At 39.0% G+C, this 22,808-nt stretch overlaps 1 protein-coding gene across 4 annotated transcripts in view; it reads left to right on the top strand.

The window, feature by feature from the left end:
* ints1 (integrator complex subunit 1) overlaps positions 1-21,979 on the top strand; it is a 29,965-nt gene extending 7,986 nt beyond the window's left edge. Inside the window, exons 12-48 of one of the 4 annotated variants that reach the window (XM_066674973.1) lie at positions 28-136; positions 226-346; positions 474-551; positions 1,308-1,465; positions 1,725-1,821; positions 2,140-2,231; positions 2,313-2,373; positions 2,914-3,111; positions 3,276-3,405; positions 3,592-3,771; positions 4,230-4,379; positions 4,814-4,993; positions 5,751-5,855; positions 6,000-6,167; positions 6,267-6,378; positions 6,565-6,723; positions 6,883-7,029; positions 7,153-7,251; positions 7,374-7,498; positions 10,060-10,314; positions 10,403-10,562; positions 10,823-10,954; positions 12,016-12,196; positions 12,486-12,609; positions 12,934-13,064; positions 13,403-13,490; positions 14,130-14,377; positions 16,180-16,309; positions 16,897-17,030; positions 18,028-18,220; positions 18,962-19,083; positions 19,207-19,316; positions 19,430-19,546; positions 19,659-19,729; positions 20,520-20,611; positions 21,320-21,429; positions 21,650-21,979. In XM_066674973.1, coding sequence (XP_066531070.1) covers positions 28-136; positions 226-346; positions 474-551; positions 1,308-1,465; positions 1,725-1,821; positions 2,140-2,231; positions 2,313-2,373; positions 2,914-3,111; positions 3,276-3,405; positions 3,592-3,771; positions 4,230-4,379; positions 4,814-4,993; positions 5,751-5,855; positions 6,000-6,167; positions 6,267-6,378; positions 6,565-6,723; positions 6,883-7,029; positions 7,153-7,251; positions 7,374-7,498; positions 10,060-10,314; positions 10,403-10,562; positions 10,823-10,954; positions 12,016-12,196; positions 12,486-12,609; positions 12,934-13,064; positions 13,403-13,490; positions 14,130-14,377; positions 16,180-16,309; positions 16,897-17,030; positions 18,028-18,220; positions 18,962-19,083; positions 19,207-19,316; positions 19,430-19,546; positions 19,659-19,729; positions 20,520-20,611; positions 21,320-21,429; positions 21,650-21,765 — 4,983 coding nt within the window. In that variant the 3' untranslated portion in view covers positions 21,766-21,979. Of the gene's footprint in view, positions 1-27; positions 137-225; positions 347-473; positions 552-1,307; positions 1,466-1,724; positions 1,822-2,139; positions 2,232-2,312; positions 2,374-2,913; positions 3,112-3,275; positions 3,406-3,591; positions 3,772-4,229; positions 4,380-4,813; positions 4,994-5,750; positions 5,856-5,999; positions 6,168-6,266; positions 6,379-6,564; positions 6,724-6,882; positions 7,030-7,152; positions 7,252-7,373; positions 7,499-10,059; positions 10,315-10,402; positions 10,563-10,822; positions 10,955-12,015; positions 12,197-12,482; positions 12,610-12,930; positions 13,065-13,402; positions 13,491-14,129; positions 14,378-16,179; positions 16,310-16,896; positions 17,031-18,027; positions 18,221-18,961; positions 19,084-19,206; positions 19,317-19,429; positions 19,547-19,658; positions 19,730-20,519; positions 20,612-21,319; positions 21,430-21,649 lie in introns of all 4 variants that reach the window. The other 3 variants (XM_066674972.1, XM_066674971.1, XM_066674970.1) reach the window with 3 other exon arrangements.
* Positions 21,980-22,808: the final 829 nt, after the last annotated feature.

Genomic DNA, 22,808 nt, shown 5'->3' with positions numbered 1-22,808 from the left:
AATAGTTCTTTGTATTCTTTTACACAGGAGCGATTTGTTATCCAGGTGACAGATCTGCTGACAGTTTCAATGATGCTAGGCATTACAGCACAGGTCAAAGAAGCTGGAATTGCATGGGACAAGGGAGAGAAGAAGAGTAAGGAGTCTTTCATTTAATTTGACAAATGTCCAGTGTTTATCTTTTGTTTTGTCATAATTTTTGTTTGTTTGTTTGTTTTGTGTCAGATCTGGAGGTTCTCAGATCCTTTCAAAATCAGATTGCTGCCATCCAGAGAGATGCTGTTTGGTGGCTGCACACTGTTGTTCCAACCATCAGTAAACTGGGGCCTAAAGATTATGTCCACTGGTATGGAAAAGAGGAAGACTTAGTGTCACATTTTTATTTTAAAAAAGAATTTGATACAGGGTGTGCTTTAAAGATGATGAATATTTTTAAATGTTTTAATAATTTCTTATGTGTCTGCTTACCTCAGTCTCCACAAAGTGCTGTTCACAGAGCAGCCTGAAACCTACTACAAGTGGGATAACTGGCCTCCGGAAAGCGACAGAAAGTAAGCCTTTATCTGACTGTGTTTGAATAAGTGATGCATCAAATGGAAATACAGCATAAACACCAGTATTCTGGTACAATGGGAATAAATACTTACTATTTCATGTTTTACCTGTAGGTAGTACAGTAGTAGTAGGTAGTATGAATTACAACCTTGTTTGTTTCAGTAGATAAGACTATTGCATTATTGCCTTAACCAAGAAATGCATGGGATGTGACCTTTTTAACCCATGTTTGTAGAAAACTGCACATTCATTCAGGTTTTATTAGCGCACACAACATACAGTTATAAAGTGCTCCTAAACCACTACATGCTGTGTGTCAGGTGAGCACAGTGTTTGTGTAATGTAACTTGTCAAAGCCATTTATACAAATGTGTGAAGACCTTTTCTCAGTGTAGAGACTGTAGGATTTTGTAATTATGCCATTCTTTACAAAAACTTTGATAACAAATATCTATTTAAATACATTTGTGTTTCAATGTAAGCGAAACATCTAAAATGAAAAATGTATTAAAATATATGTTAATATTTAATAATAATTTCCACTCTGGTTTGTAGCACTGAAATACAATAGAATAATGTAAAGTACATGTCCAGGGTGCAGCATGAAAAGGAAAAAAAAACTTTATTTACAAAATATTATTAAATGAATATATAATTTTTTAAATAATAAATTCAGATTTTATGCTTAGAATTTCTGTCAGTGCTTTATGATGAATGCAGCTGATGGCGTCTCACTGTTTGTCTTTGTTCAGTTTCTTCCTACGGCTGTGTTCAGAGGTCCCCCTGCTGGAGGACACACTTATGCGCATTTTGGTGATTGGTTTATCTCGAGATCTACCCCTGGGTCCCGCTGACGCCATGGAGCTGGCTGATCACTTAGTGAAGAGAGCTGCCGGGGTCCAATCCGATGGTATCATGCTTGTCTTTATTTACAGTCTGTCCCATTCATTCACTCACTCACTCATGGCTGATGTTCAGGACTTCTGTGGTTTCCTTTCAAAAATACACCAGATGGAGTTTGTTAGTTAATCAGTAGGTTTAACTTGTGCATTAGAGGAAGAAGATACCAGACTCAATTAGATGTTGCTTTAGTGGATATTCTAGGATGGACCTTCATGTGGATGTCCTTGTTTTAGGTCTGACAAACTGTGTGTTTGACTGTATTGTAGATCTGGATGTGTTGCGTGTGGAGAGGATTCAGCTTATTGACGCAGTGCTCAACTTGTGTACATATCATCATCCAGAAAACATCCAGCTACCTGCAGGGTAACTGTCATTATTTATGACTTCCCCCAGTACTCCTCCCCTGCTTGGTGAATTCACTGTGGGTTCATAAACTGTTTATCTGCTCAAATTCTTCTTAATCTAATCTCTGAGATACTTCTTTTCCAATTGGTAAATTCAAGCTAAGTCAGACAGGTAGAGCTCAGAAAACAGACAGCTGTGAACTGCAAAGGATGGTGAAACTACTTTCTTCTATTGTTCTGTTGTGGTCTGACTGACTGGCAGCTTTGCTCAATCCTCACATTATGGTTAGTCTGTGTTGTTATAGGGTGTACTGAAGTATTGCAAATTCTGTTACAGTTATCAACCACCAAATCTGGCCATATCTACACTTTACTGGAAGGCCTGGCTCTTGCTGCTTGTGGTGGCAGCCTTCAACCCACAGAAAATTGGTGAGACCCTTAGAGTTTTGCAGCCCTCAGACCTCAAACACTTCAAAGCTCTGCCTCATGTAACTCACTCTTGTTTCACAGGTCTGGCAGCGTGGGACGGTTACCCCACTCTAAAAATGCTGATGGAGATGGTCATGACCAAGTGAGAGAGAACTTTTTTTCTTTTGTTTAAACATTAGTTTAAGTTGTGAATTGAATAGCTACATATTGTAAGTTTAACACAGTCTCACACAAAGGGAATGAAAAGATGTAAATATGGTATAAAGTCTTAGAAAATGATTAAATAAAGCTCTTTTAGACAGTAAACATTGTTGTTCAAAAAGAGCAGTACATACAATAAATTCTTATTTTTTTGTCAGCCATTTTCAAGAATTTCATCACAATACATATACACTTATACTTCCATCCATTATCTACTTATATAAGTCTATTCAAGACATCAGTAATTTGTGTGCCATTTGATGTCATTTAGAGGGCTAAATATTTAATATGTTTTCTTGGCTGCCTAGGTCTTTTGCACAGAATTTGCCCAGGATCTGGCCTCCAAGAACAATTATAAATTTGTGATTTGTGTAAGAAATGTTAAGTTAAAATTTGCTCAAGTGTAACATAAAGTTGATACTGCCTTCCAAAAAATGTCAGCTAGCTGGGTATTGATTTTTGTAATATTCTCTCTCCACAGCAATTACTCCTACCCACCATGCACAGTGGCTGATGAGGAGACAAAGACTGAAATGATCAGCCGAGAGCTGCAGATCTCCCAGAAAGAGCGGCAGGAGATCCTGGCCTTTGAGAGCCACTTGGCTGCTGCCTCCACCAAGCAGACCATCACAGAGAGCAACAGCCTACTGTTGTCCCAGCTCACCAGCCTTGAACCAAAGTAGGAATCCATTCTAATAAGTATCATTTTCATACCTAAGCTTTAAGATGTAATGTAACATTTAAATGAGAAGGAAACATTACTGTCATTACTAAATGACCCACTCATGACTAATGTATGGTTTTATTGATTTTTATCGCTCGTATCTTCTGTCTTTATCTCAGAGGCCCCCCACGCAGACCCCCACCACACATCCAGGAACAGGTGAAGAGTCTGAATCAGTCGCTCCGTCTGGGTCATCTGCTCTGTCGTAGCCGAAACCCAGATTTCTTGCTGAACATCATTCAAAGACAGGTCGGCCCACTTATTCACCTCCAACTGCTGTTTCCAATAAGTGCATTTAATTGTGTCAATATTAATTACATATTTTTTTATTGTAGTGAGAAAATAAAAATGCAAGCATTGATGTGAATTTTTCTAACGTGTTACTTGCCTTTATTTCACCTCATGGTTATAACAGCTGTTCCTGTTTTCCTCCAGGCATCTTCCCAGTCCATGCCTTGGCTGGCTGACCTGGTGCAGTCCAGTGAGGGATCCTTGGACGTGCTGCCTGTTCAGTGCCTGTGTGAATTTCTGCTCCATGATGCGGCAGATGACAGCTTGACTGCTGATGATGATGAAGAAGGAGAGAGCAGAGAGCAGAGAGCAAAGAAAAGACAGGTACATGGAATGAAATATAAATAATGCACAACCTAGCCTCACATTTTGGATGCATATTGCTCTTCCTTTCTCTTTTTTTGACCCTCCTTCTGACCTTGAGAGATGTGCTTACATAAAGCATTTTAACTGGACATATGGTTTTTGTGAATTGGCTGCTGTTGTGTTTGTTTCCATTCAGATGTCCATTCAAATGTTTTGAAATAAATTAGTCTCAGCAGCTTGTAGCACCTAGAGACACCATAGCAGCCACTTTGAATGTCATAACCTTAGCATTCACCTGGAAAACCTAAGCATATAACTGTTCATCAATCAGCAGTCATCTAGAAAACCACCTAGTAAGCGGATTTGCTTAAGCTGTGCAATCACTCTGTTTGTAATTCTAACTACTTATTGAGTTTCTCTGGAGTTCATATGTGAAAGTGGATTAAGTAAGGTTTCGGCCTTCTTGTCTTGCACAGAGGCAACAGAAGCAGAGACAGCTCCTGGGTCGGCTGCAGGACCTGTTGTTGGGGCCTAAAGCAGATGAGCAGACCACCCATGAGGTATTGGACTACTTCCTGCGCAGACTCAGCTCCTCTCAGGTGGCGTCCAGAGTGCTTGCCATAAAGGTAATATGTTAGTTTAGTCAAATATATTAATGTAGATCCATGCCTGTTTACCTCTTAGGACTGCAGCCAACTGAGATAAGATTTGCTTACATTTTTGATTCATGTTGCATCAGGTCAGATCTATTTTAAAGTAATTTTTTGATTAATATTACACTCAGGTTTAATCAGTAAGTTATCTTTGCTCCAGTGGATCTGACTAGCAATTTTTTTAAATTTAGTTTGCTAAGTGTCTTGCTTCGTGCACTGTTAACACCAGACAGTCTTGCAGATTTTAAATTTTATATTTAGAGCCTAACAAAATGCTGCTGCACTTGTTGTGAGCTTTATTGGCTGATATTAATTAGCAAAAGGTATGAGGTAATATAGTTCAGCAGTGGTTTCTTCACTATTGCATCAGTTATTGCTTATTTCTGATGCTGGTTCTTGACTTGTAGGGCTTGTCCCTGGTGCTATCGGAAGGGGGGCTGAAGGATGGCGAAGAGCGAGACCAGCCAATGGAGGAGGACTCGAGGGATGCTGAACTGCTGCCAGCATATCAGTGGCTGCTCCAGGACCTGCCCAAACTGCCTCTGTTTGACAGTGTGAGGAGCATGACAGCTAGCGCGTTGCAGCAGGTATTTCTGTCTTATACAATTGTCATCATATACTGTGTATTGTCAATAAAGAACTATTTTGCTGTCTAACATGTAAGTACCTTACCCTATTAGCTTTTGGTCTGTGACTCCTGGGTTTAAATGACCAGAGATTAAAAAGATGTTTGGGACTTCAGGCAGAGCATAGTATGTAAGGATGTACTAATAACATCATCTCATTTGTGGATTAGTAATGATGACATATAACTAACACGATGTTGCAGCACATACTAAGTCTACATAAACAGGATTTAATATGCAGTGAACTGAACACAGGTAAAGCTAAAGTGAGGTGACACTCAAGTCAGTGGGACCTTGTAATAATCCAATATGTTATAATTAGTAAATACATTGAAGCATATATCAGAAAAGGGGTCATTCAAATTCTTTTTAATAATTGGACCTGTAATATTAATGTTAATTTCCCATTTATCCTCAAATAGTATGTAAGGTGCTGCTGATATATTGTTCAAACCAATTTAAAGGAACACTAGGTATGATTTGTGTTTTTTGCTCCTGGGGCTCACTCTAGAAATGAAATCAATGGTCAGGGGTGGTTTCCTACCTTTCTCCAAAAGTTACATAGTGCAGTGCTCAGCCCTGAGTAGCAAGTACTGAGGCTCTATTCACCTGATTATGGTTCTGTGAATCATCGCAGTGATTTTATGATAAAAATATTTAATAGTAACATTGCTATTTACTGAAATGCTGATATGTAATAATGTGACTTTTCCTAAAGGCCATTCACATGGAAACAGATCCTCAGACCATCAGTGCATATATGATTTACCTCTCCCAACATGCACCAGTGGAGGAGCAGGGGCTGCATAATGACTTGGCACTGGTGAGAAAAATGTTTTTTTTTTCCCCTCCCTGCTCTGGTGTGACATTTTTGTTAAAATTTAAGCCAGTTACTATGATAAGCTCAATCATTGGACTCTTGCTAATCTGGCTGGTCTTTTGCTCTTCCCTTTTGTATGTATGTAAGGATGTGGCCCGACTGATTGTGGAGCGCTCCACCATCATGAACAGTTTGTTTTCCAAGCACTCATGTAGGCCAGAGTCAGATGCTGTGCTCTGTGCCCTTATCTCCATCTTCTCCAACTACATCCGTCGCATGAGAAAAACCAAGGAGGGAGAAGACCTCTACAGCTGGGTCTGCACACTTCAGTTCTGAAAATTTATAGAGTGAAGTAACTACACATTGTGTTTTGCATTACTTAAATACGTTCATCTCTACTGTTTATATCAACAGTCGGAATCACAGGACCAAGTGTTCTTGCGTTGGACTTCAGGCGAAACAGCTACAATGCACATTCTGGTTGTCCATGCTATGGTCATTTTACTCACGTTGGGGCCACCTAAAGGTATGCTACTGCTTCGTCTTTCTTAATGATATATTAACCAACAAGAGTGGGTGTCTAAAATTGATTTAGGCAATGTTTTTATTCACATACAAAAGCTTTAGTGAAAGTAGTAGGTTTTTAATAAAAATTACTGATGGCACATGCAAAAGGATTTTATGGATTTATAATGTGCAATGTATATTTCAGGGGAAAGTGACTTCTTCAGTCTGCTAGATATCTGGTTCCCAGATAAAAAGCCACTTCCTACTGCCTTTTTGGTTGACACCTCTGAGGAGGCACTGCTGTTGCCTGATTGGCTGAAGCTGAGGATGATCCGCTCAGAGGTCTCCCGATTGGTTGATGCAGGTAAGCAGTTACTACTAATTACATGAAATTGTAGGGCTCAGATAAGTCTCTGTTACTAATCACATAATATGTTAGGACACAAATAAATCTCTGAAATTGAGAACGTTAACTCTGACTAACTAACTACCCCTCTCTCTCGCACTCTCTCTCTACTACCAGCTCTCCAAGATTTGGAGCCCCAGCAGCTGCTACTGTTTGTGCAGTCCTTTGGCATTCCTGTATCCAGCATGAGCAAGCTGCTGCAGTACCTGGACCAGGCTGTATCTCATGATCCACAGACACTGGAGCAAAACATCATGGACAAGAGTAAGGCCATTCTGTCTTCTTACTATGCTCACAATCAATGTTCCCTTACTGAAAAATCATAGCATTTCTAACACTTACAAAGCTGCCACAGTGATGTATTGAAAAATATTGTTTTTGTAATAGATTACATGGCACATCTGGTGGAAGTGCAGCATGAGAGAGGTGCCACAGGAGGGCACACTTTCCACAGCTTACTCAGTGCTTCACTTCCCCCCCGCAGAGGTATGTTATTTCTTAGAATGTATCTAAGAGCCTACCAATTTTATAAAATGTTTAGATAGCAAAGAAGTCACCATAATGCTAGAATAGTATCTTTAACAACGGTGCTGGTTTCTGTATTGCAGACAGTACAGAGATAAGCAAGGCTAAGGTCACAGTGGAGACACCTCATGGCTCTTTGAAGATGAGAACCTTGGGTCAGGTGCCTGTCATCGGCCCTGAAGATGACCTCACTGGTGTCCTGCTACAGGTGTGCATTTCTGAAAATAAAACTAAAATCACACTCAAAGTTTAAATAGTTAAATTATTGAATGCTCTACTCCATGCTTTACAAACTCCAGCAGCTGAACAAGATGTGTCAGGAGTATACACAACACAAAACTGTATACTTACTGTATACAGTGAATTTACTGCAGGCAGCCCAGTGGCACAATGGTTTCCTCCCACAGTCAGAAAACAGATGTTGGTAGGTAGATTGACTATTCAAAATGTCTGTAGGTTTGTGTGTGTGATGAACTGGTAGGTTCCTGTCTGTCTGAAACACCAGTGATTCCAGGTAGGCTGCAGACCTTTGTGACCGTAAGCAGGAAAACCATATTGGGGAAGATTAAGCAGGAAATGTGGCCTGTGCAAAAGTTACATTTTATATTTTATGAGGCAGATTTATGTTTATATTTGATGTCTGTAGATGATATATTAATGCTGAGCCCAAAACTTTGCCTACACTTATGCTAAAGTCTTTTCAAATTCCACATATTTCAAATCAATAGAAGCATTGGGGTTATGTATATTAATTTCTACAAGAAGTCATTTCAAATCAAAATTCAGTTAGTCCTTTACATGGGAACGAGTTCCATTATGAGGGCACAAGTGTGTGTTAGAAAAGCCAGTGAAGTTTGCCTGTTAGTTACTCTTTACAAAATATAGCTACACTGAAGAGCATAAACATTTGTTGGGAAAGGTCACATATTTGACATATCATTTTGGGGAAAAAACTTTAAAAATTGTTTGCCTGGATACAAATTTTTGTCCATATGTTACATTTCCCAAAATAAATGTATTTGTGTGTGGACATGTCTCCACTTCCTTTCTTTAGTTGAGTTCAGGTGAATGATTCAAAATATTTTAATGGCCCAAATGGTATGTCATATCCATGTGACTACTGTAAATTTATAATCAGGCCACTTGATTTAGAATTTTGAGAATTTTCATTTGACAAAAAAATAAACCTGGACATTCACATCTTTGAAAAATTGCAAGTTCAAGGATTATATGTATAGGACTTGCTGTAATAACTTGGAGATTGACATAACTTTCAATTGACCAAAGGTTTGGCCGTTTATTAGATTAGCATAAATTAAATGCTCGAGTCTTGCACAAGCTTCTCAATATACTCTTCTTGAATATTTGCCCATTCCTCCTGGTAATTGCTAAGTCTAGTTTCTTGGCCTCTTTGCTTGAAATTACTTTTAATTATAAAAGTAAACCTTATTTGCATTCTCATGAAATGTATCTCCTCAAGAAACAAGCAATGCAGCAGGCCATCTCCCCTGTCTATACTGCACTTTGCAATGCCTCCTTCAGAGTATTTGTCAAGTTCCACAAATTTGAATAGTTTAGACCAAAATTGGTTTAGCCCAGGGATTTAATTTCCTCCTTCCTGAAAATTTTTTCAAAAGAGTAACCAGTTTTGACGAGCTACACAATTGTTTAACTTTCCAAGGAGTTGGCTGAGTTGTTTGGATTTTCCCATTATATCAAGAGTGAAAAACACACTGGCTATATCTGAATCAGTGCACTATTTTTGGGTTCTGCCATTGTATAATCCTGCTTGAAAACATGGTGCACAGTGCCTTCAGATAGTCCCACAGTGCACTGCAATAAAAAGTACAAACGATGGACCCTAGTTCATGGTATACATAATACACTGCATTGCTTGGTTTGAAGAATGAAGCATTTTTCTAAGGACAGCAACAATGGAAACCTCTCTATAGACCTGTCACAAATATATGTAACAGATTAGTTGAATTAACACTTAAGACTGTGGATTGGTGGCATTATGTTTATAGTTTTAATGCAACTGAATCTCCCATCACAGAGTAGTAAGTTAACCTGCATGATGTAGTGTCTGAAATCATTCACTATCCTTCTGAGTTTAGTATATATATATATATATATATATATATATATATATATATATATATATATATATATATATAGAGAGAGAGAGAGAGAGAGAGAGAGAGAGAGAGAGAGAGAGAGAGAGAGAGAGAGAGAGAGAGAGAGAGAGAGAGAGAGAGAGAGAGAGAGAGAGAGAGAGAGAGAGAGAGAGAGAGAGAGAGAGAGAGAGAGAGAGAGAGAGAGAGAGAGAGAGAGAGAGAGAGAGAGAGAGAGAGAGAGAGAGAGAGAGAGAGAGAGAGAGAGAGAGAGAGAGGCAGGCAGGCAAGGGTGAGTAGGGGTCCATTTCCAATATGCCTAGTGTCTGTGGACTTGCACCATTGGATACAGTCACATGCAATTTAATTCCTAATTTGACAGTAGGGCAATCAGAATCTTCTGAAATGTTTACATCAATCTTTGGAACTCCTCAGACTGTTAACATATGTAAATGTTCAACCAACTGAAAATCTACTATTTTCAATAAAAGCAGAAATAAAAAAACTTTAATCTCGTATAAAATTATGAAAAAAAAAAGAAACCCATTTGAGAGCTTTATGGTTCATGCAAACATTTGACCTGAGCTATAGGTTTAACTTTTCATTAAAAAAATGAACAGGAAATATCCTTACTTTCTGGTTATTCTGTTTATAGCTGTTCCCTCTGAAGGTGGACCCTCACTGGCCCACACCACCTGTCCGGCCACTGGCTCTTGCCCTGCAGCAGGCTCTGGCTCAGGAGGTGCTGCGTGCACGGCAGGGGCTCAGCCAGCAGGGCTGTACTGCTGTGCGTCTACTTCAAGCACTAGCAGCCCTCCTTAACTCTGCCCATGCTGGACCTCTTGTCTTGGCTATGCACCACAGTCACGCCGTCTCATGCCCTTTGCTGCGTCAGCTGCACCTTTACCAGGTAGTAGAACCGTACATTGGAATATGTTGTCACAATACTATCTGCTGTAGACTTTACCTGACATTTCTGTTGCTGTTTAATCCATCAGCGATTGGCGTCTCAGGACGTGGCGTTTGCCTCACTATTTTTTAAAGTGGTCATGCAGATTCTGACATGGTTAGAGAGTTCTGCAGTGGAAGTAGGTCCACTTAACACCCTGCTGAAGTCTCTGGCAGCTCAATACTCTCATAAGCACAGAATCACTGATGGTGAGTACCCTATATTTCTATACTTAGAAAATATTGTGACATGGATAAAGTTAGGAAATGCTATATGAATATGATCATGCTGAATGGAATGTGTTTCTTTTTTTTTGTATTACCATTGTCTTGCTGGAGTTCTCTTTTTTGCATTTTATATAGCAACTTGATCAGATGATCATTTTAATTATGCTGTTGTTATATGTTGTACTAGCTTAATTATAATAGTTTTATACCTGAAATATTTTTTTTTGCTGTGCTGATGTTAGTACGCACAGGATTCCTGCACATTGTAGAGGCTCTGGCTTACAGGAGGGATTCAGAGGTGGCTGTGAGGGGCATCATCGCCTCGCTCAGGGCTGGGGAAAGATGCAATGCCGAACCTGATCTCGTCAGGAAAGGTATCTTACATATGAAACCATTGTAAATCTTGTTCTAGGAGGCCACCAGAGACCTCAGTTTTTTTTTCCTTTAACAGTTCCCAGAACACCAGCTCCATAACATTTAAGAATAGTAAATACCTCTTGCCAGTGTATTGAGAGCTAGTTTTGACATATGTGGACCCTGAGGGCCAGAGGACCTCTGAGATACTAAAGAACACCAAAAGTGTTTCACAGCAAAATCTGTTATCGTTAAAATTTCCCAAAAACATAAAGGTCATACTGAGATGGCCTTGTGAATAGCATCTCTGTGGATTGGTGCAATTTCTGTGAACTTACAGTTGACACTACAATGCTTTTGAGAAACCTGCACCAGCTTATAAGAATCAGGATCGTTGATGTTACGAAAACATGTCTGATGTCCTTTGAATCTCTTTAATCATCAGCTGAGGTTGTCTGCCACCTGTGGTTTCCCCCCACACAAAGAAAAATGCTTCTTCAGAACAGCCTGTGCTTAGAAAAGTGCTAAGGCAAGCAAGGTTTGCCACACCAGTTGTACTATTTTAAAATTGAGCCCCAGCCTTCAGTCTCTCTGACTGCTATCTTCATAGCAGACAGCTCAGCTCCATGTGTTTCTTTTGGAGCAGACAGCAGTATTACTCAGCTCTTCCAGACTGCAGTGTTTATCAGGTTTTATGACTTTGGTGTGTGTCATTTGAAACTGAACCAGATTGAAGATTAAAACAGCCACATGCAGGGGTGTAAAAAAAAAAAAAAAATCCAAAGTCTCTTCAGACTTGTTTATGTCCAGTGAGAGCCACATTGGCCCTTTCTGACAGTGAGTGAAAACTCTTTTTAGAAGTGTCTTTTTGGAAAGGCTGGGGGCCATTTGAGGTTTACTGCAGAACACAATTATAGCGGTTTTTAGTTTTACCATGTGGGATTGGCTTTGGGATATGTTTTTTGCTCAGTTGTTTTTCAGTCTGGAAATTGGAAGGATTTCTCAAGAGTCTGAGGAAATTGAGAAAGAGCAAAAATTGGCCTGTTTTATACATGCTCTTAGTATGGTGCTTGCTTTCCAGTCTTACAGGGTCTAATGGAGGTGAAATCCCCATATCTGGAGGAGCTGTTGTCCCTGCTCATGACCGTTGGCACGGAGACGGGAGCGGCAGGCAGCACAACCAACCTTGTTGCTATGGTGATTTCATTGCTACTGCAGGAGACTGAGGAGAGAGGGGTGAAAATGGAGACAGACTCTAAAGTGTAAGCAATACTGAGTGAGGTCAAATACACACTGCTGGACTTCGTACTTATTGTTGATAGATTAATTATGTAGTGCACCATGAAACAGGTGTCATCTTCATCCAGTTAGGGATGTTATACTGAACTTACAATCTTCCAAGATAAGGACCAGTGGTAAAACTATTGCACCACCCAGGATGATCTCAGTTTGCTTTTTCTATTGACATGAAGTGGTGCAATTCAATGTTTCACATCAGTGACACTGCTTATCACAATTTAATTGTGAATTTCCTTGTCTTTACACTAGCAGCTTGGAGGGGAAAAGGACCAGTTCTAGCTCAGGACTGTTGGTCGACTGGCTAGAGCTGCTTGACCCTGAAGTAACCTCTGTCTGCTCAGACCTCCAACAGAAGCTACTCTTCTCTTTAAACAAGGTACTTCTTTCTGGAATCAGAAAAGGTTCATTAATATTTTGACAGAATGTAATGATATTTAAATCAATTTACTGCCTGCAGTTGTGTATATTATCTTTTGTGTGCTTGTGAAAAAATTCCATCCTATATCTGAATGTGTAAATCTGTAAACAAACAAACAAAATATAAATAAATAAATAATAATCATAATAATAAATAAAAATAATATTTTAAAAGTTTACGTTTGTGGATGTGTAATAAAGATTAGCAGCTATAGAAATATTTTGTGCATGTGTTTTTATTTATATATATATATATATATAATATGTGTGTTTGTTCCAGCAGGGCAAAATTGGAGGAATGTGTGTGGCCCCTTCATACAGGCCCTACCTGCTGGCGCTGCTCACTCACCAGTCTAACTGGAGCACTCTGCACCAGTGCATCAGTACATTGCTCAACAGACCCAGAGAGCACAGGTGATTTTTATGTCTCAAAGTTCTAACTAGTTCAGTACTTGGGACACTCCTCTGGAGAATTAGCAATTTTCTATGGTGTCGTATTTTTTTACATTTTTCTAAAATATTGGAATTTTGGTTCCTTTAATGTTCCCTGTTCACTACTCTCCCTGATAAGAAATAGTGGGACTTCTCCCCACTCTAATGTGACTCACATGTAAGAGGACCATAGTAAATAGCACAGTGTCCTTATCAGTAACCTAATCTGCGCCCAAATTAATTTGATATCCATTCTACCACTGGAACCATTGGGTCAATTACATACTCAGTGGTATGGTATTTATTTTCTTTCTTTCCAGGGTGGATCCCTCTTCAGCTTTGGATTTTCTGTGGGCCTGCAGTCACATCCCTCGCATTTGGCAAGGCAGAGACCAAAAAACTCCTCAGGTAAGACTCAGTTAAGAAATAATATGACCACAAGCTGGAATAGTTTGATTAAAAATACTAATGCAGTTAGAATGCTGGTAGTCAGTTATCCTTTCATTCACAAATAAATACATTTGTGAGTATAGTGAGATTTTTATTTATTTTTATATGGTAGCTGTCCAACTCCAAATAGAAATGCTCCAAAATTTCTTCCATGCACTTCCACTGAAAGTTAAGAAGGTTTTTCCTTCACCTATAAAGTTAATATTTTGGGAGATGCATGTTTTTAACATGTTGGACAGCGATGATATATTTTTTATTCACATTGTAAATTTATTTTTAACTGTTTAGTGTTGAAAATTTTGTTATCAACTAACTACGTAAAGTGTACCTGAAGCTATGGAATAGGATTTTTAGGGCTGTTTTCTTTCACAGAATTGAGTAGCTGATTTTATAGAAGGTATTGTTTTGATTCAGTAGGGCAGAACTAAGGAATGGCAGTAATGTTTCCAGTTACAGTTTTTTTAGAGCATTCAATATAAAAATACTACATTTGAGACAAATTCTGTGTTTGATTATTTTATTATAAAGCACTTGACACAAGCTAACTTGCTAGGCACATTTATTTTACTTTGTTGTAATAATTTTTTGCTGTTACAGAAGCGAACAGAGAAGTTTGTGTTGAAGCTGACTGCTGATGAGCTGATCAGTCTGGTGGATCTAATTCTCTGTGAGTCAGAGTTGAACTGGAGGGACACAGGACAGGCTAAAGGCACTCTAGACCAGGCCTCCTGCTCCCTCATCCAGTCCCGCTTACCCCTGCTCCACAGCTGTTGCCAAGGTTGCCTCCAGAGCGTCTGCAGTGTCTCAGATTACCTCGTCAATTGTGTCAAGAAGTGGGGAGACAGGTATGAGTGCTCTTAAAGCACACATGGAGCGATTGATCTTAACTGAACTGTACATGTTAGAGCAGAGGAATCCCATAGCTTTGTAGTGGAGAGGATATGCAGGGCACATATTAATGTAGTTAAGTCTTTCTGGTTCTACTTATAATTTTGCAAAATGGAGTTATCTGCTTGTTGTAGCATCACACCAAACAAATGTCCCATTCTATATAGGTGTTTCTAATCACCCTTATCATGACTTTTAGTTTAAATCTTTATCAGAGACTGCTACATCAAATGTAAGCAATGTTAATAGAACACCAGGCGCAAGCATTAAATATCTGTGTGAACTCTCAAAGAAAAGGTTGTAATTAGTATAAATGGTCCTTAGCTTGAGGCTAACGTAACGTTACATAACAGCATTGTATTGGTGGGGAAATGTCTGCAAACCAAGCTAAACAATTCAATTTTCAATTAGGGTTTAGCTTTTAAGGTTCATTTTTAGTAGAAAATGAACACTAGAAATTTTACTGTCTACACCGTATTTAATTCATTTTTGAGTCATGATTTCAATGTATTTTTCTGTGATTTAGTGTAAACAAACTTAAACCTTTGGTCTCAGAAGTACAGATTCCCTACTCTTTGTAAGCACACTGCCTGTCCTCACCAGTGTAACTAGAGTTCACTAGAAAGACTAGGCTAAATAATGGGCTGCATCATAGCACAGAGTTCAGACTCAGCCCTAAGTCATTGCTTGCACTGTTGTGTTCCATACTTTCACAGAGAATGCTCACTACTCTGCCCCTTAACAAAGCACATGAACGTGCTAATAACATCCCACTCTCTACAGTTGCTTCTTTTGCCAATCAGTCTTGGTTATGAGCAGGGCACACTGTGTAATTAGCCCTTGTGCTGAGAAATGAGAATCACGGGAAAGTTGCCTGTTGCTCTGATCTTGAGCAGCTCACTCTGAGCAGTCTGATGAAGGCGGAGGGGATTAATTCTCCAGCCTCTTCTTCTCTGCTGTGCTGTGCCTAGGCCCTCAACAGGGCCTGTCCAAGATTACAGGGCAGCTCCTTTAAGCGAAGGCCAGCCCTCTTTCATCAACACGCCTTTGCTTAATAAAGCTCCTTAACGAGGAAAAGGCTTCAGCCAAGGTCGGGTGGGGAAATTAATGGCAAAAAACGCAGCATTTTAAGTCGAGCTAAGCTGTCCCACAGCTAGCGGTGAAAATCAGGGTGGGCATAAAAACCAGTACACAAAGTGAATGTTTGGCCTTGTGTAGGATAAACAGTTTTCTGTCTGCTTCTTGTTCATTGCATGTCAAGCTGCTTGAGAAAACAATACTAGATTAGTACTGGTAAGCCACAATTAGCCCTTAAAGCAAGGAAAAGAAACAGGGTTCGAACTCATGGTCAGCTTTTATTACTGTGTTCTTTTAGTGCAGTAATAACACGCAGGCTTTGTTGGAAGGACAATGTCATCTCCTGTTGATATTTAGTGCCTCACTTCTAAAGCAGGGCTTTTCTGTCCGATCTGTGTGCTTTGTCTTTATCCTTTTGTCCCTGTGGACTCTTAGTTTGTCTGGCGTGGCTTTGGTCTGACCCAGTTAGAAAAGACCTTAGCAGGGGGCCCAAGGACTGCTTTTGTCATATGTACGATGTGTTCGAAATGGGTACTTGCACATTCAATCTTGGTCCAGAACTGGAAAACCGTGATTCATGTTTTTCGCCCCCCAAGCATGTTACATCTGGGAAAACAACATGTTTGAGGTGCCTGACATCTTTGCATTAGAGATTGCAGTTACAGGTCCTTGTCTGTTGCAGTGTGATGAGCGGAAGGTGTGAGTACCTGCTGCTGCAGATCTACCTGCAGTTCCCTGAGGTCATCCAGCATGTGAAAATCCCAGATGCCACTCTGAGTGGAGAGGCTGCTGCTGATGGAAGCACGTGCAAGGTACCAAGAGGCCAAGACTGTGCTAGAAACTTTCATGTATTTAAAAAAAAATAGCTTGGCTATAAGATGCAACAATATAGAGTTTATATGCTCATAATCAACCAAACTGCACAGTGAATGGGTTAATGATGTGCATTTTTACATCACCCTCTATTTTTTGAAGACTACATTAAATTAGTGGAATGATATGATACAGTTGTTAGTTACAGTTGTTTTCCATAATTGTGTTATTTTGCCAGTAATTAAGTTTTTCAGGTTTTCAGCTAATATTTAATCTGGTTTTTTTTTAATTCATCCCTAAAAATACATACTTTAAAATGACCAGTGTCAGAAACCTCAAAATCAAGTTTAAATGAGAAGTGTGGGTTGAGGCTAATGTAGTGATTTATGTGCATTTTGCACAGTGTCAACTAGTGGGGTACATGCTTTCCTTAGACTAATTATACATCTTGCTGCAAAGCTAAATAAGCAGCGCTGTAAGACATCTTCGCGAATAGACTACATCTGGGATTGTGAACAACTTTTACTTTGTGTCAGCTATTGTGTTACAAAAGTGTATTTGTATTTGTATTTATATTTTCTTACAGCTGGATGTTCTTGTGCATCGTCTCATCAGTCTTCTGGCTGATACGGGAGAGTCCAAATCAGCAGAGAATCGTGTGTCCGATGCTAACCTGGCCTGCAGGAAACTAGCTGTGTCCCATCCTGTACTTCTGCTCAGGTGAACTACACTCATCCACAATGTTTTAATTTACAGATAATTCAGAGGGTTTAAGGAGAAATTCTTTCAAAAATGCTTAAGACTATTGGGAAGCAGACAAGTTTGGCTTAGATCAATTCCACCCTTTTTTCAATTGGTAATATATTTACAAAGCCATTTGATGTGAACTGCTCCACTTCTAGAGAAATACTGCTTGATATCGAGGCAGTGTTTAAAATATTTTTTTTCTAACGTGAAGTTTTGGCAGCACTGTGGTGCAGCAGGTAGTGTCGCAGTCACACAGCTCCAGGGACCTGGAGGTTGTGGGTTCAATTCCCGCTCCGGGTGACTGTCTGTGAGGAGTTTGATGTGTTCTCCCCGTGTCCGCGTGGGTTTCCTCCGGGTGCTCCCGTTTCCTCCCACAGTCCAAAAACAAAAGCTGGAAGGTGGATTGATGACTCAAAAATGTCCGTAGGTGTGAGTGTGTGAGTGAATGTCTGAATGTGTCACCCTGTGAAGGATTGGCGCCCCCTCCAGGGTGAGTTCCTGCCTTGCACCCAGTGATTCAGTGTAGGCTCCGGACCCACCGCGACCCTGAACTGAATAAGTGGTTTCAGACAATAAATGAATGAATGAATAATATAAAGTTTTTTTTTTTCTAAAAACTCATTCACGGTTGGGAATACACAAATTTATAAGAGCGCATATTTCTGAAAGAAAATAATTTTATTCAATGTTGCTATTAACATTTAAAAAATTTTATTTAACAGCTTAGAAGATGCATGTAAATACTCTGGTTTTAGAAAGTAAATAAATTCCCTATATATGCAATGTATAAAGCTCTCAGCGCAGTTTAAGTGAACCACATCAAGATAACTTTCATTGCAATTTTCTCCTTCCCATTTAATTAATTCCTTTTGTTTATGGTATTTTACAAACAGTTGATTAATATGGTGTGTAGTGATTTGTAGTACTTTTCTTGGACAATTTGGTTATGTGGAGTAATATTTCTCCTCAGGCACTTGCCTATGATCGCTGCACTACTGCATGGGCGCATCCACTTGAATCTTCAGGAGTTCAGGCAGCAGCACCACCTGACCTTCTTTAGTGATGTACTGGCCATTCTAGAGCTTCTCCAGCCACTGGTCTTCCACCCGGACCACCAGAGGGCACTGCAGGACTGCCTGCTGTCCTTCATCAAAGTCCTGCAGGTACAACAGTGAGCCTTCAGTGATCTCAGAGACAGTTTTATCATTTTATCTTTTTACACAAAACATTTCATACATGGGGAATTGTTGATAGTACATTATAAACATGTGTATATGATTGAATTAATGATTCCCATGTTAGTTATAAAAACGTACTGTGCTTTTATATAATGTAAAAAAAATTTTTATTTTAGCCCATTTTAGGTATATTAAAACATGGTGGCTGTTTAGCATATTACAGTACACAACATCTAGTGGTTTGCCATAGCAATTTCCATGAAATGCAGTAGAGACTTTTTCATTGGTTTAAAACACAAGGAAGAGACAAACATGTGTACAAGTTTGTTTATATATGTGTGTATATATATATATATATTCTTTTTCCAAAAATCTTATGCCAACTTTCACAAAATCCATGCCAGCTTAGGAAATGACAATAAGAGATCCATTATTATTATTATTAATGTTTTTTTAATATATGGAGCACAAAATACTTGCAACAAAAATGTACAAATGCAGTAACTTGAAGCACAGTTTATATTTGGCAAACAATGATTTCATTATTGTATGTGTGTAGAGCATTTTGTTTAAAAGTTGAATTTACACGTCAAAGACTGAAAATAAAAGTACATAACTGTTGATAATTGAGTAAAGAAGATTGTGGATAATTAAAGGGATTCTTGTTGCAGTTTAATCATATTGTCATTTTCTTTAATATGCAATTTTCTTCTTTTTTTAATGTAGAACTTCAGGAGATTATCCCGTATGCCTATCATTAGTAAATTTGTGCAGTTCATTCAGAAATACATTACTCATGATGCAGCAGCTGCTGTGCCTTATCTACAGAAGCACTCAGACGTTCTACAGTAAGTCACATTCTTAATTTTTAAGTAGTTCTGAGATTGAATTTGTTTGGGAATTATTTTAACATGTTGTTTATAATTGGAAAGCAAAGTCTCTCCTTTTCTCACACATTCACTCTGTTGCAGGGGACTCTCCTCAGAGAATCCGGACTTGGTGCAACTGAAGTCTCTGTTGGCTGGTCTTACTCTTCCAGTGAAGGCAGGATCTTCAGAGATTGCTGCAGAGGACAAAGACGGTAGGAAACTTTTAACCTTAAGTCATAACATACCTGATAATAATTATGTTTTAGTTTCCATATTAAATTTCTCTTTCACTTTTCTCTCTCTTTCTCTTTCTCTCTCTCTCTAGCTGAAGAATCATCCTCTGGCTCACTGCCCCTGGTCAGTATTTCAGCCTCCACACCGCTCACCTCAGCAGACATGACTAAGTACCTGAAGAAGATCTCTACAGGGGAAGCCATTGAAGGTGAGAATTAATGCCTTGAAATGAAGTCGTCATAAGCATAATTCAGCTTCAGTTAATTGGAGGCCACAATTATTGGATAAAACTTAAATTTGTACTTTGCTGCTCTTCCCAGATGTGTTGGAGGTCTTAACTGAGGTGGATGAGAAATCCAAGAGGAATCCTGAAATAATCCAGTATTTTGTGGTGAGCCGTCATAATTTACAATAAAGTAAATAATATACATCCTTAATTAAAAAAAAAAAAAAAAAAAGAGTCAGCAGGTGAAAAATAAGCTCAATACATCCTGTATTTAGGTAAAACAGTTTAAAATCGTATATGTCATGTTTGGCAGCTTCATAAATATATATTGTTTATGTTCTTTTAACACTTAAACTCAAGCTTAAACTTGTGCTAGTAACCCACAAAAAATTTTGGGGAGAGGGATTATTTCAGTTTACAAATTAAATTAAATGCCCTAGTAATATATTAAATAGGTGATGTATTCATGTTTGAGTTTAAATTCTACATCCAAGAAAGGTCATGACTCACCACCATGAGTGAAATTTGCACTAGAAAATAATCCAGCAGTATGAGTGCAAGGGGTGGTTGCTGGGATTTTATGCATTTCACCCTCTACAGCACATAATATCTTCAAAGGTTTCAGGAGATCCTAGGCAATGTCTGTACCTGAAGGTCAAGGAGCAAAATATGACAACAAATGCCCAGCGAAGTTTCACATGGCAGACTTAGATAACAAAAAAATTACTTTCAAAACTGAATTAACTGTCTTCTGTGCCACGATGGTAATCAAGTGTTAATATGAAACGTGATGCAAAACACTGGCATATGTTCTTGACACCATCATTTATTTTGGTTTTTTTTTTTTTTTACATATGAGAAAGAAAACATCAATGGATTTGGTATTTGATGCTGCTTTATGTTTTTTATGTGGGAGTTGGCATTTGGTGTTAAGCAAATAGAATTTTTCTTTCAGAATGACCTACAGAGGTTGATGAGTTCACCTGAGGAACTGTGTCGCAACATGGCCTTCAGTCTAGCACTGCGCTGCATTCAGAACACGCCAAGGTACACAAACACTTTTTAAATCTTAACATTCACCATCGCTCTTAACAGGGTAACAGTTTAATATCCTAATATATCAACATTGACAAAACCCTGCCTTAAGCATGTCATGGTGAGTGTCCAATAGTATTGAAGTGTCATGTTAATAGGAATGGTCATGATATTTTGTGTAATCACAGCTAACTATAAAACATTTGGCAAAATTAGCTTAGCACGTGATGACAACAAGGTATTGTTAGAGTAATGAAAAAAATCTGTTATGACAACTCATGGCAGTATATCTGGCACGATGTATATGGCACGGTTATGTCAATGTTATGATGAAAATGCAAAGAACCATTTGACTGCATAATTCTCAGTGGTAGAAAACATGTTGAAACTTGTTCTTTTTAAGAGCCTTTTGGTTTTATATAGCTCTGTATTGCAACAAAAATGGTTCCAATATTTGGGTAATATAGAGGTAAAGGGTGTACATATGTAGGTATATATATATATATATATATATATATATATATATATATATATATATATATATATATATATATATATATATATATAAATAATCTTTTTTTTTTTTTCCTCAGTAGAGTGACGAATAAAATAAGTAGTAAATTAAAATGTTTTTACAAATATTATGCTGTTTTAAGTATATCATATGTTTTGTATATGAGTATGTACAGAAACCTTTTGCCCTATTGTCTCTCGATATAGTCTGGCATCAGACTTCCTTCCTACTTTCATGTACTGCATGGGCAGTGGGAACTTTGATGTTGTCCAAACAGCCCTGAGGAACCTTCCAGAATATGTGCTGCTCTGCCAAGGTAAAATATTGAAGAATTTCTTGTGCCTCTTCTCAAAAACCTGACGCATGAACAGCTTTGTTCTTGTATGTATTGCCTGTGATTGTAGTCTGGTTGTTTATTTAGGCTCATGGCCTTTTTGGCAGAGGTTCACATGAAACAGAGAAGAAAATCTTCCTGTGACTATAGCACTTAAGTGCTTAACTAAGTCTGTGCCCTTTCGTTTTCTCTTTCTCTCCAGAGCACGCTGACATTCTGCTTCATAAGGCCTTCTTAGTGGGGATCTACGGCCAGATTGACACCAGTTCTATGATTTCAGAGTCCATGAAGGTCCTGCACATGGATGCCACAACCTAAATGTCCGTTCGTGCACTTGTTTGTAGTTTTATGTGCTCTAATTTTTTCCCTAACGTCAGTCCTTTAGATTTGATTCTAGAGTGACCTGTTGGAGAGAAATATCAAATCATGTATGACATGTATTATTTGAATGATTTTAGTTGGAGCAAAATCTATCGTAAACCCTTTTTTGTAGAATGCTTTGCATAATAAACAAAAGACATCTGAAAATGGAGGTCCCAGTGTGCAGTTGTGCTTATTTTTGGATGTCTTTTCTTCAGCTGCTCCTATATAGGGTTCTCTCTTTTTTTTCGATCTGTTGTTTTTAGAGCAGTTCCGCTGCTTTGAAGATGGCTCAGGAGGACGTTGAACTCTTTCTGCTTGGTTGAAAATGAGAGAGGCTACATTCTCTTGGCTTTCCCCCTGCGTTTGTGTCTCTTGATGAATTTCCAGCTTTGCTACAACCGCTGTGATGGAAGCCAATTTGCCGTGAAAGTGCGAGTTGTTTTTGACCGGTGTCACTGACTTCATCTGAAAAACCTCTCTGTGGCGTCAGAGAGATTGAAAAGAACAGTGAGCCTGCATGCTGTGCCATGGTTCCTTTCTGGGGTCCAGGGTAAATTAACCGCGTCAGTAATTGTTCAGTCACTCAGAGCAAGGGGCCCCCAGTCTGAAAGGGGCATAGGGGCTGGCTGGCTGATGCTGCCATCACGTGCTTGCTTGATGATGTCTACATTTGAAGGGGTCCTGTGGTCCTCATCAACTTGGGGAAATAAATAACATGCATTGAGATAATTTTAAATTGCCCAATCCAAAAAAAGAAGACGAAGACAACTTATGACCTTGACGACAGCAAGAGTGTCATTATGAAGCATTCAACTTTTGGGACAGGAACCCATATTTATGGCAATTCGGTTACTACACTGAGACATGGGCTGAATGCGTGCCTGTTTACAGTGGGGCGTTCAAGGGAGACCCTTGTGGCTACTGGAGGGTGAACGGGACAGGGAGAGGCATGTCCCTACTGGCAGCAGGGGAAGCAGTTCTGTGCCGCGACTGACAGG

This window comes from Hoplias malabaricus, chromosome 6 (assembly GCF_029633855.1).
Source record: "Hoplias malabaricus isolate fHopMal1 chromosome 6, fHopMal1.hap1, whole genome shotgun sequence".
Classification (NCBI taxonomy): Eukaryota; Metazoa; Chordata; class Actinopteri; order Characiformes; family Erythrinidae; genus Hoplias; species Hoplias malabaricus.
Note: the sequence above shows the minus strand (reverse complement) of the source record. Positions and strands in the feature narration are given on the sequence as shown.